Below are 12,790 nucleotides of genomic sequence, written 5' to 3'. Positions count from 1 at the left end.
TGGTGTCATGTCTCCCAGTTGAATAATCATACTGGGGAGATGAAACCAATTGGAAACTTCGGAACCAATTGGAATACAATATCAGTTGGATACATCCAACAGGTTCCTAGATTCCCAGTGGTGTCCCAGTAAAAAAAATAGTGACAATTAGACTTTTCAAATGTAACATTCGCAGTTGCATACCTGCAAGCAATTGGAAGCTTCAACTGAAATGTCTAAACGGAATGCTCTCAGCATTGCAAGGGATACCAGTTGGAAGGTCTGATTAGATGTTTGAATATAAAAATGTAACTGAAAATTGCATATTTGGAGAACTATATTAAAAAAAAAAATCCTGGCTGCCATGGTGATAAGCATATCGAAAAAGTGCATATCAAACTACCGAGCGCTGTTTAGAAACAATTCAGGGGAGCAGGAAAAACCACGATTTCCGAGTATTTGTTCCAGTACTTCGAATAGCAAAAAGGACGGTCTGGATATAACCAAATATCAAATATTCTATACAAACTATTCAAAATTTCGAATATTCGCAGTCCGCTGCTTTCTGTAACACTGTCGTAAAGCTAGAAGTGAGTGCCGTTAACGCTTTTCAAAGCAAGGGTAGAGCTGGCTTTGTTTACAGCTTGAATCTGGTGAAACGTCAAGCCTCCTTCTTAGTGGTGCCAACTGTCTGAGTGCTCCACTGTCTTCTGTAATGAAGGCACATCTAGGAGCTATGACTGAGAATATGCCGATGCTGAAGTTTGTGTTCAAACTTCATGTAGTAATGAGTACACAGTGTGCAAACGGTATGTTGAGAATTTCCAACCCTGAGCATTAAAGGGCTAAGAGACTCTAGGTGGTAGAAATTGATACACTGCAGAACCATCCATTAAGGAGTTTCTCATAACCTAGCAGCAGCCTCAGGATGTTAAACCCCACATACCAACCATTACCATCTCTCTAAAGGAGTACAGTCACCTAATTTCGGTGGCATGTTTTCTTCTCTGAATTGATGTGGAAGGCACTAATATGCATGAATCACCACGTGGTATTCGCCTAGGACCGCTAATTACCTTATCGAATTTTTCTGTGTTGCTGTCTCGGTTTTGGTTTCAACAGCCGAATGATGGTTTTGATGTCAAAGTGTGGTTTTATGTCATGTGAGGCATAGAAAAATGTCGATATAATCGCTGCTTCATTGTTTTGACTACAGTGCTGAAGCCAGCATTCCTCAAGAACCGGAATGACAATGAATGTAGAAGCAGCGATTATGTTGCAGTTTTTTTCATGCCTCACGTGACTTATAACCACATTTTGACATCGCAGTCCTCGCTCAGCTGTTTAAAACTGAAACAGAAACAGTGCGAGAAAGAAATTCGATTATAAATTATTTAGCGGTTGTAGGAGAACACCAAGTGGTAATATATAATAATGCCTTACGCATCATTACAAACAAGAAAACAGGCACCCAAAAGTTAGCTGTCTGTACTCCTTTAATCAAAGCAACTCCTTAAATGGGCTTGGTACTCTTTCCTAGGCATTGCTCTTCCACTAGCGAGTTCTGCTACAAAAAGCTTGTGTGAGGGCGCTGGTTGTAGGCTACAACCATGCTTGCCTTGTCTAGTCATGAGGGCTGCTCAGTGCAAGGAGGCGAAGAAACAAATGTGTTCAGTGTCTTCAATGTGGCAAATAAAATAACGGGGATGGCTGTTTACTGTTGCACTGCTATGGCCACAAATGTAGGATCACTGAGGCAAACTAGTTTTAGCCTCATCCATGAACACTGAGAACCGAGAGTAGCATTACACGTCAGATTAACAAGGCAACTTAATTATGACAAAGTGGGTGCATAGCGTGAACTTTGATGCTTAAAAGTGAGAAAAAAATTTCGGCCCAGCGAGCACCCGTCGCACTTTCAGCACGTTGTTAGTGATAATGATCAATACACTTTCGTCACAATTTGCAAGTAAAGGTGAAAACAGCATGCTGCGAGAATACAAATGAAAGCAGCCACAAGGTGGACAGCCATCAAGAAGATAATGCAGCAAACAATGGGATGGGAGTCTAGCGGCCTTAAAGCACTGTTTTCCCCACATACTAGCTCGTTTGCAGCTTGATATGTGCGTACTATACGAGTACATAACTCTCAATACCATATAATAGACCACTGGAAAACAATAAAATCAATGATATAAAGTTTAGATGACTTCAAGTCTTCATCATAAAGTTTTATGTTAAAAATAGCACATTTATTTTATGCCAGATGAAACATTGAAAATGTTGGAGTACTAAGAAAAAAGCAAACCTTTTATTTCTTCCTTTTTTTCTGTGCGATTGTGCACTGCATGTTGAGCAATGTGTTATCCAAAAACAAGACTGCAAGTCAAGGGCCTGACATAGGACTGAGGTGAGGTACCTTCTAAAGCTTTTGGGGCAAAAAAGAGTTGGTGAAAGGGCTAAGCCTGGTGGTGTACCAAGGTGCAAGGTTTTTACAATTGCCCATTAGAATGCAGAGTTCGAAATGGTCCTGCCGGATGAGAAAGTGGCTTTATATAGCAATGCTTGCAGAAGCTAGGTTGTCATTTGCCGAGGCTGGCGAATATTTTGAATGGCACTGCCAAGTGCTTACTTTACATCTAATCCCGCTATCGCTTGGAGTTGCGTTGTGACTGAGGTGCTGTACACCTAGACACATTTTGAGTGGCTGTGAGCTGTTGGCCATTTTCAAGGTGCCACTTCAAGTGTGCATATGAAAGCGATCCTTCTGAAAAAAACTGGCTTTTTGGTATAGTTACCGATAATGAGGCCAAGCCACCTTTAGAAACTACTGTTATTGATTGGACTTAGGTTAGTGCAGAAGGAATGCTTACTATTAAATAAATTATGAAGACCAAATGAAAGCACACTTTTACATCTCAAAATTTTACAAACATGATCCGTCTCGCTATGAAAACGGGTGAATACTTTTCATCACTAATTTTTCAAGGGAAGTAAATAATTTCAAGCTATCAAACCAAACCCAAACTGACCCATATGGTTCTGCCTAGAGCAGATGAGAGAAACACAAAGCTTTACTTTTGTGCTAAGAAAGACAACAGCATATTCAATAACCATAACTTCTAAATAAGCCACATAAAAAGAATAATTTGCATTCTCAGTTGTGAGCTACTGCTGCCCTTATCCTCTGCTCATTGGCTTTATTACGTTTCTTACCATTTGACCCCATTGACAACCGGAACTGCTTAATTGCAGTTTCTATGGTAGCTCGCTGGAATACGTTGAAGTTGAAGTAACAAGCCTGCTTATGAGTCATATGTACTGAAGCCTGCAAAGGGCTTCAACACTGCTCGGAAACAAACACTCATGCGTTTCAGTCCTCTCTCTCCGGCAAGGCCGGAGTCTGCAATGTAATTTCGGTATACTTACCTATTGTCTGATTGTGCCGTCAGCACTGATTTCCAAAGCTGCATGGCAGTACGATTGCCAGTGGTTTTGAAAGAAGAGACAACAGCACAGCACAAGAAACCGCAAGACTTCCCATGTGTAGGGAAAAGGAAAGCTTTTGCTCTTTGTCCTCCGTGGCATGCCTTGTAATAGATTTAAAATACGGCACCGAATCACCCCCCCCCCCCCCCCCGACCCTTGAGATCAGATCGGAATAATTTTCAAGCAGTCTACAGACCCTTTTATGAAGGTTGTCACTCTTTTGCTTGCTGCCCATGGCAGAGCGGAGCAGGTGCCGCTTCAGCTGGTACGCTCAGCGATGGAGTGACTGCAGTCCAATCGGGAATAGGATGTCAGCGAGGACAGTGATGAGGAGGTTCAGCAGACAGTTTACCCGATGTTCAAGCAAGCATGCTCACATTAAGGGGTGGGGCACCTGAGGATGAGATGCTAAGCAGGTCGTCTTAAGGACAGTCTGTATCAGTGGGCGGGTTCGACCATGCCCGAATTTTCATTCCGCTTTGGCTACACACCCTGCGCTGAAGCAAGTGTTGCGCCCTGCCGAACCCGCGCTCAGGTAAGGGTTTAATGGCTTGGCCAGATGCCACCTGAAAGCCTGGGCATTCTTGGAGGATTTACGCTTCATAAAGCGTCGCGTTTTGTTGAACAGAGTAACAAGGTCTGCTCATCCTCTCATTCAGTTGTGCGCTGCCATAGCAGCACCGCCACCATGCAGAAATGATGCTACAAAGTGATGTAACAGTTGAGTTTGTCCGGCTGTGGTTTCTTTGGGAGCTACAGCAGGACTGGCTCATGAAAAACATAGTACCCAGGAAAGCTCAGCACCTGTAAGTGCAACAGCAGGGTTCTGCTATGTAGAATTTCAGCATAGCATTACCAAACACCACTACCGTATGCTGCTACCGCGAGAAGCACATAAGCACAATGAGGTAGAGGTATATGGTAACACTATGCTAAACTTTGCACTGCAAAGGTAGAGCGATAGAAGATAGAATACTGCGAAAGTGCTTTTTTCACAACTGATTAGCTGGCGACAACTACATCCCTTCCAAACCTGGCAGCGTGGAAAAAGAGGATATGGTACTCTGAAAAATTCCATAGACTTTAGGACATGCAAGCAGTGTGCCCATAGTCACACTCTCGTTGCTCCTGGGTGAGGGGCAAATGCTGTACAGGGGGGAGGTTCAGGTTACCGTGCCTTCCGTTCTCTTGAAAAACGGTCCCTCACCAGTTACCAAAGCGGGCTCAAAATGTGTTTTCACGCATCCTACACATTAATTTTAAGGTGATTTTTTTTCAGGTTTATTATTTCTTGCTTGTAATGGTTCTATACATGTTTATGAGCACAACGGTGTATTAACCATTTACTGTCCAGTGTCGCAAATTCATGACACACTACTTGCAATTTGTGTATTCATTACTGTACAAACCTTGGATACAAAGTTTGATGTCAACATGTTGTCATCAGCCAGCACTTTCCAGTTAGAATGTTTGGCTTCACTGCGAGCAAGCTACATGAAGAAAACGGGGGTGCGAATATACGACTTCTAGCCAGTATTCAACTCCTGGTCTCCGATTTTCTGAAAAATGTTGGAGAAAATTAGGCAGACATTTTTTTTGATGAAAAACTCACTTTCTCCAAGTCTTTGGGTTGGTTCGAGGCAGTCGATTTGGTCTTTCACACAACTCAGACTAGCTGCACAAAATAAACCAAATGCTAATTGGCAATACACAGTTTTTCAAAATTGAACAATGCTTACAAATTTTGTTTTAGGCTTTTGAATGTGAGGACATTAGCTAGTATAATGCGGAGGTAATGATTGTTTTTTCCTATTCATTCATATTTCAGACATTAAGAGGTTAAAAACTTTCCCAAATGTACAGCACTGCAGCGCATAATAATCAGTACTCACTCGAACAGTAACTTCTGGTATTTTTTCCACAGATGATTCATATAACATGACAGACTCAATTAAATGCGTTTAATATAAATGTCAAATGACCACACAATCTAAGGAATAAAAACATCAACGAAAGAATGCTGTCATATCCATGTTTTTATACAGAAAGAACCACATAAAAAAGACATGGAACAAAAGAAGCACAGCAATAACATGGAGGCAACTTTAAATGGAGCTTAAAGCATGCGATGCACCTAAAGTCATTAAAAATATTAAGACAAAAATATATAGTGTGAACTGTTCTGTATTACAAAAGCTAAGCAGCTATAAGATGCACTGAGCTAATCACTGCAAAATGAATAGCGAGTATGAGCCACAAACTCCCGGGGTACACTGCACCAGTATGATGGTTACCTCTGCACCCTGAATCGTACAATCAGCTATTGTAAAATGAGGCAAGTCTACATGCAACAGTGCAGGCACTGAGCAGTACAGAAGTAAACTAAAAATGACCCATTTGTTCAATGAAATCAAAGGTATTATAACATTATCAACAACAAAGATTCTAAGAGCACATCACCTTCAGAGATGGCAGCATGGCAAGGAGGCAGGCATTAATCCTTAAGGGAATTTTTGCACAACTGGGTACATACAAACTTGGAGATTTTTCTTGGTCTGTGCTACGCCTAGCACAGCTTTCTTTGTTCGAAAAAAATTCAGCATATATCACAAATAAGGTGGTTTTTACACCAAGTAGCAAACGTAGTTATGAATATTTCTCAAAACAATGCACTTGGTAGCATATCTTCCACTAGTTTCACGAGGACAGATTTGGCTGCCAACAATATTATCAATTTTATTATTGCAAAAGCGTTACTAGACTATGTCGGCACCGGAAGTGTCCGCAAAAAGTGGAAGCAATAGTGGTGCAGTGAAGTAAATAAAGGCAGTGATTAAACAATATTTGAGGCAGTCATTAACACCAAGTATTAATTAATGGTAACTAATGATTATAACAATTAACACTTATTAATAATGTTGATTAATGACACTAATGAATGACATTGATTCATTATACTAATTAAACAATTTAATGCTGTGTATACATACAATACGCCCCAAAAAGTTTTTTTCTGCAATTTGCATCATCTGCCCATACATATACTCCCAATGTTAACCTTGAGCAGAACCACTTTCTACATTTAAAAGCAGCTTAACACATATTGCATTGCCTCAACCTTTTCAGCAGCTCTCCTGTATACCAGGGCAGAGCTGACAGAGAAAGTTGGTGCACTGTAGGTACGAACAGTTTTTGCAGTTAGCTTCACCCATCTTAACCCTATTTGTATTGGGCATTGAATACCTAGACTGAGAAAAACTAATTGAAGTGCGATTACTGAAAGATAAAAATGCTAAGAATCATGGAGTATTCATAAATCATGGCAGCACGACAAATAGAGGTAACACAGGAAATGAGGGTTAAGAATACCCATGCTACTTCTTCACCACTGGGAAATACCGCATTTACTCGCATATAGGTCGACCTTTTTTTTTTTTTCAGAAATGTTACCCATAATTAGCTATCGACCTATATTCGTGACCAAAGTGAGCAAAAGTAGCAAGCTAATGGAGTTCTATTGTCGTGCCCGCCGGATGCGTGGGAGGATCTTCCAGCGGTGATCATCAGGACAGGGTTAAAAAAATGCTGCATTTCTAATGCACTCGACAGCAGCGAGGACATCATTTGTGATACCAAGGTCACCTGCGAAGCATCCTAGGAGGAAGACCTTCTCGACAGTTCCGACGAGGATGTGGCTTGTGACAGCGACTAGCGGTATTTAGTGGCCAAGTTTATTGTGAATAAAGGTGTCGTGTGCATGTGTTTCCATTTTCAAAAGATATGGGTCGACTTAAAATCTAATAACTTTTCTTTTATTTCTTGGCAAGCCCAATTTATAGGGATCGACCTATATTCGTGGTCGACCTATATGCGAGTAAATACGATAATGCCAAAAATAAGCAAAACAAGTGGTTTTGTAGTGAACTGTATTGGCTGCACAAAGATAAAAAGGCAACAAGCATTTTTCCAGCTAATTTTACAAGGTCTGCATGGTTTCATGAAACAAAAAAACAAGACAGCAATTATAGTACATAACCTCACAGTAGCCATGTGCATCTCCACCTTGCCTACTACCTTGGAAGAGCTGGATACTGGGCACATAGAGTCAAACACAAATAGAAAGAAAAGTCACCTTTAATGGAGACTGTCGCTTACTATTTTCTGAGGTTAGAAGTACTCGTGAGAAAATTCATCACCAGCAAATATCATGAGACCCTTGTGCAAAATCTGATGTTTTGAAAAGTTTCTGAAGATGTGACTGCAAGGCATTACAGTCACAATGTACGAGAAGCCAGCAACCACCCAGATATTTGTGTTAAGTCAGCGTCAGGTTTAAGAAATTAGAACAGGGAACCACCAACATCACTTATGCACACAGATCCGAACTTAAATTCTGTTAAAAACAATATACAACACAGCACAAAACAGAGTAATCAGCAGTATTACATGGTCATTCAAGATAGAATTTCACACACGACAAACATGCATGCCCACACGTGTACACACATTCTTACACAAGATTACGTGAGTAAAAGAAGTGCACGAACCATCAGTTTAGTAAATTGGTTCATTCTAGATACTAAAATTACATTTAGGACCATTACAGGCACATTGCAACATTCTGCATAGCTTATAGAGCCCTGGCTTCCCTTTTAAGGCCATTCCATAACACTGTACACTATGTTCTGCAAAGGAACCAAGTTAGGCAATGAAAAATCACATTGGTTCACAGAGTTCCACTTACTTGAGGATCAACTGCAGAAAAACCTGGAATGTGCAACCCAGTTAAAATTACTTCAGTGATAATGACTGTGTCTAACAAGGCACTGCATCAACTGACGCACGATAGAACAAGGAAAGGCTATCTTTTAAATAACCAAGATTACACTTTTTGAAATGCACACCACACAAATTCTCTTCTGTTATCAACGATTCTGAAACAAGTGATTATTTTACCCCATTGCCTGCTGAGCTCTGTGCCTGCAGCATGACACTGCAGCAAGTAAAATTACAGAAAAACACAGTGCAACACAATGTGCGGTGTCACAGTGTAAAGCCTTTAAAAAACATTCCAAATATCTGCTGAAGCTGATTTTGTTTGAATGCGACATCAAAATTCTGTTGTGTGCTTAAAATCAGTTTCTCCTTCCTGCATTCAATGTATTCACAATAAGTACTACTTGTCAGCACACAAAAAGGCCATTTCCCAGTCACCAGTGCAGCAACAAAAGAAGCAAATTTCACTGACGTAAGCCCACAGAAGGAGAATCATAAAAAAAGCACTACAATGCCTTTAACTTCGCACTATATAACTAGACCACTATTTGCTAGCAACAGAATTCAAACCACATCAAACTCCAAACAAGAACAACACAGTTTGATTTCTCTGATGCCAAATACACTTCCAGATTAAAATGTGAATACATTATTAAGTGCTTGATCATTCGAAATGGCATTGTTATTCTTCACCTATGCTCCATTTCATACATAGCAGTCAACGCTGCCAAAGCTAACGCACCTGTTCGTGCAAGATAAGTCCGCGCCTGAATAGTAGTTCGCCATATAAACAATGTGAATAGAGGCATATTTCATTTTGACAAATATCAACCGAAAACAATTATTATTTATTTTACCCCTAGGGTACAGTACATTATGGAGGGGAGGGACAGAAAAGAAAACAATACAAGACAAAAGAGGCAAATCATACAAAAAGTTGAACTAATATTACAAAATACAGAACGTAAAAAAAACATTTAGGCAAAGATAAAAGGCAATTATTAGTACCATGACTGGAACCTTCTGCACCTCATTTCTCCTCTTACCACATTTTCATCCTGCGACTCGAGACATTGAGAAGTAAGGAGGGCGTGTAGCAGTATGATACGCGGCTGGTAGGGCAAATCGCTCAGACTCCACCCGCGCCTAAAAAGTAGTACACTCCGTGACAATTATAGCCAGAGGGCCCAAATACTGAAGCACCTCACAGCTTTGACTGTGATTCCCAGTGCTAGCTCTTCAGTTTATACCGCTCCTTGTTTTCATCCAAACACTCAGCAAGGCTCCAAGAGGAATGAATGATATGTGGCAGAGGAGTACCTAATATGGCTTTGCGGGCGCACTACCTCTGCAGCCTCTACTGTGTTACCTGCTATGTATGAAATGTAGTATAGTACCTATTACTACCAAAACATGAATGAACATGATTCTGAAAAACAAATCCAGCTTGCTTGCAAACTTGATTTTTATGTGATAAAGCAACACTGTAGATTTTGAGGCATCCCGTAGTGGAGTGGGGTTCTTTATCACTACAGAAATCGAAGCACATGGGCATTTCGCCTCCACTGAAACTCAGCTGCTGCAGCCAGGATCGAACCTGTAACCATGGGTTCAGCACCCAAATTCCACAGCTACTACTATGGATTTCAGCTTGCCAGATGGAATAAGAAATGCAAAATGCACAAACATTAGAGGTCATGCAAAAAAAAAATAATTGCAGAGCTTATATTATGATGCATGCACAGGTGGAAACTGTGTGAAAAAAGCTGAAGGTAAAAATATGTAGAATGAATTGGGTATAAACAAACAAACAAATGCAAAAGTGCTTGGCAGCAGTTAGAAGTACAAGGAAACAAAAGGTCCATGACAAGTCACACTAGTCAGAAGCTGACATCGGAGTGATATAAACTCAGCTACGTCTCTAGGATTCAAAGCTACCTGAATACACCTTACACCTAGCAACAACAATACAGTGCAGGCCAATCCTAAGAAACAGGGGAAATATTATCATGAAGTTTGGAAATTTATATCGTCACAAATCTTCCAAGAATATTTCTGCAGACTTTTTTGGGGTATCATAAAACGGCATGTGAACAGAAGGCTGCATAAAAATTCCTAACCCAAAACATGCAAAATAAATGCAAAGAACAGTAACTGAAGACCAATGGTACAGCACAAAGTACTGTAAAATATAGACTAAGCAAAGGTAACCACTACACAGTTAACACTACAAAGGGTGGCACCAACCACCAAACATGCTGGTGCTGGTGCAGAACAGAAAGCACAACCTTGTGTAGTTGAATACAGAAAAAAGAACAGACAGAAGAAACAGCAAAGCATTTGGCATGAACAAGTTCAACACAGGCGGAAACACTATTACTAAGCAGCATTGGTAATCCACCTTCAGTCAGTTTGGTACCATGCCAGCCCAAGTACGTAGGCTCTTCAGAACAGTAGTAAGGTTGGAACACCAGTTTTGCCTTTCCTCCTTTGTGTCAGCAGACAGCAGGTAGTCCTTGCCGTTGATGTGTAGAATCAGCGTGTGAGGTCGTGCACAAATATCGCGTGACGCTAGGCGTGCTTCTGGGCTGGTGCACTGTGTAAGCTCCAGTCTACCCACTGGCTCCTGCGTAACAGTGCCAGAGGTCTACTTAGCAGAGCCACAAGCTTAAGAAAGCTGCTGGGATAATGTTCCCTGCAACAGCACTGTACAGGTACACATTGAAGTAGATTGAGCTTGTACCACTGATCATGCTGTAATAGCGCCTGCTCAAACATAAATTAACAGGCATTGTGCAGCCACATGTGACCACATAAGATGGGCTGGGACACATTCTATACTTCATGATTTCCACAGTGTGATGGATGACTGCACTTAGAATGTTGCAGTGTGCTCAGTTAACCCTGCCGATGCTCATGCATCGCAATTCTTAGCTCCACATGTGCAGCTGTTGCCCCTTGAAGACAAGGCCAGCAGTAATTTGATTTGCACAACTCTACACAATTTGCTGCACTGACAACAAAGCCTACAGATGCTGGGGTGTCCTGCTAACGAACTAGAGAGATGAAATGCAGAGAATAATTGAAGCCCTGAACAGGCAAAGTAGTACATAAAAATTACGCCGCCGCGGTGGCTTACTGGTTATGGCGCTCGACTGCTGACCCGAAAGACGTGGGTGCGATCCCGGCCGCGGAGGTCGAATTTCGATGAAGGCGAAATTCCAAAGGCCTGTGTACTGTGCGATGTCAGTGCACAATAAAGAATGCCAGTTGGTCGAAATTTCCGGAGCCCTTCACTACGATGTCCCTCATAGCTTGAGTCGCCTTGGGACGTTAGACCCCAATAAGCCACATGCCGAAACACAAAAATTAATACTATGATTAAAGCCAACGCATTGCACAAAGATCTCGTAAAAGAGGGTAGGAAACAAGGTACAGTAGAACCCCGCTGTTACGTTCCTCACTGCTGCGTTTTCCCGGCTGTTACGTCATTTTCGTCCGGTCCCGGCATAGCTCCCATAGGATCCAATGTATTGGGTACCCCGCTGTTACGTTGTAGCTGTGAAAACGTTCCCGCATGATACGTCGCAACCTGGCACCCCGAACCTGGCTGGGCAATGCGCGCCAACTGCCATTTTGACGAGTCTTGGCCGGGCTTGGCTACGGAATTGGCTACAAGACTATGGCCTCCGAGATCACCCCCTTGCACGCGCGTGGGTAATCTCAAAGGCCATAAAAAGCCGCACGCAAGTTGGAGAGATTGCCACTAGATGGCCACTGCCTCGTCAGCCGAAGCGAGTAAAACCCGCGGGCCCGCAGCAATCCAGTCTTTCTTGTTTGTGCGGTTCAACCCATCCGAGTCGTCCGTGTCCTTCCGTCAACAGCTACGCTGCCTACGCCTCAACAGGCCTCGCTAATCCAGTCTTTCTTGTTTGTGCGGTTCAACCCATCCGAGTCGTCCGTGTCCTTCCGTCAACACCTACGCTGCCTACGCCTCGTCGGGCCTCGCTAACACCGCGAGCGATTTGTCGTCCTTTGATGGCGTCGCGCAAGCGCAAGGCACTTTCCCTCGAGCAAAAGCTGGATGTTCTCAACGCAGTCGACAGGCAGCCAGCGCGGAAAAGAGTCGACATCGCCAAGGATCTTGGTCTGCCACCCTCGACGATTAACAGCATCGTCTCGAAGCGTGCCGAGATACAAGGGAATGCCGCGCTCTTTGGCCCGAAAGCTAAGCAGGCTCATGGCGCCAAGTATGGAAACCTCGACGAGTCGCTTCTTACTTGGTTTAAACAAGCTCGCGCTGCCGGTGTTAACTTCGACGGCAGCATTTTGCGCAAGAAGGCGATGGAAATAGCCGACCGACTGGGCATCAGTGACTTTGCGCCGTCAAATGGCTGGATCGACCGTTTCCGGAAGAGGCACGGCATCGCGTATAAGACGGTATCCGGGGAAGCAGCAAGTGTAAACTTGGAAACAGTCGACGATTGGAAGGCCACACTATCTGCCATAATTGAGGGGTATGAGCCTCGTGACATTTACAATGCCG

General features: G+C 42.5%; 1 protein-coding gene across 2 annotated transcripts in view; it reads right to left on the bottom strand.

Annotated features, from left to right (window-relative positions):
* Positions 1-5,486: 5,486 nt before the first annotated feature.
* LOC144114855 (uncharacterized) overlaps positions 5,487-12,790 on the bottom strand; it is a 96,770-nt gene continuing 89,466 nt past the window's right edge. For both annotated transcript variants that reach the window (XM_077648855.1, XM_077648856.1), the window contains one exon: positions 5,487-10,870. In XM_077648855.1, the coding sequence (XP_077504981.1) occupies positions 10,652-10,870 (219 nt within the window). In that variant the 3' untranslated portion in view covers positions 5,487-10,651. The remainder of the gene's footprint in view (positions 10,871-12,790) is intronic.

This window comes from Amblyomma americanum, chromosome 1 (genome assembly GCF_052857255.1).
Source record: "Amblyomma americanum isolate KBUSLIRL-KWMA chromosome 1, ASM5285725v1, whole genome shotgun sequence".
Classification (NCBI taxonomy): domain Eukaryota; kingdom Metazoa; phylum Arthropoda; class Arachnida; order Ixodida; family Ixodidae; genus Amblyomma; species Amblyomma americanum.
Note: the sequence above shows the minus strand (reverse complement) of the source record. Positions and strands in the feature narration are given on the sequence as shown.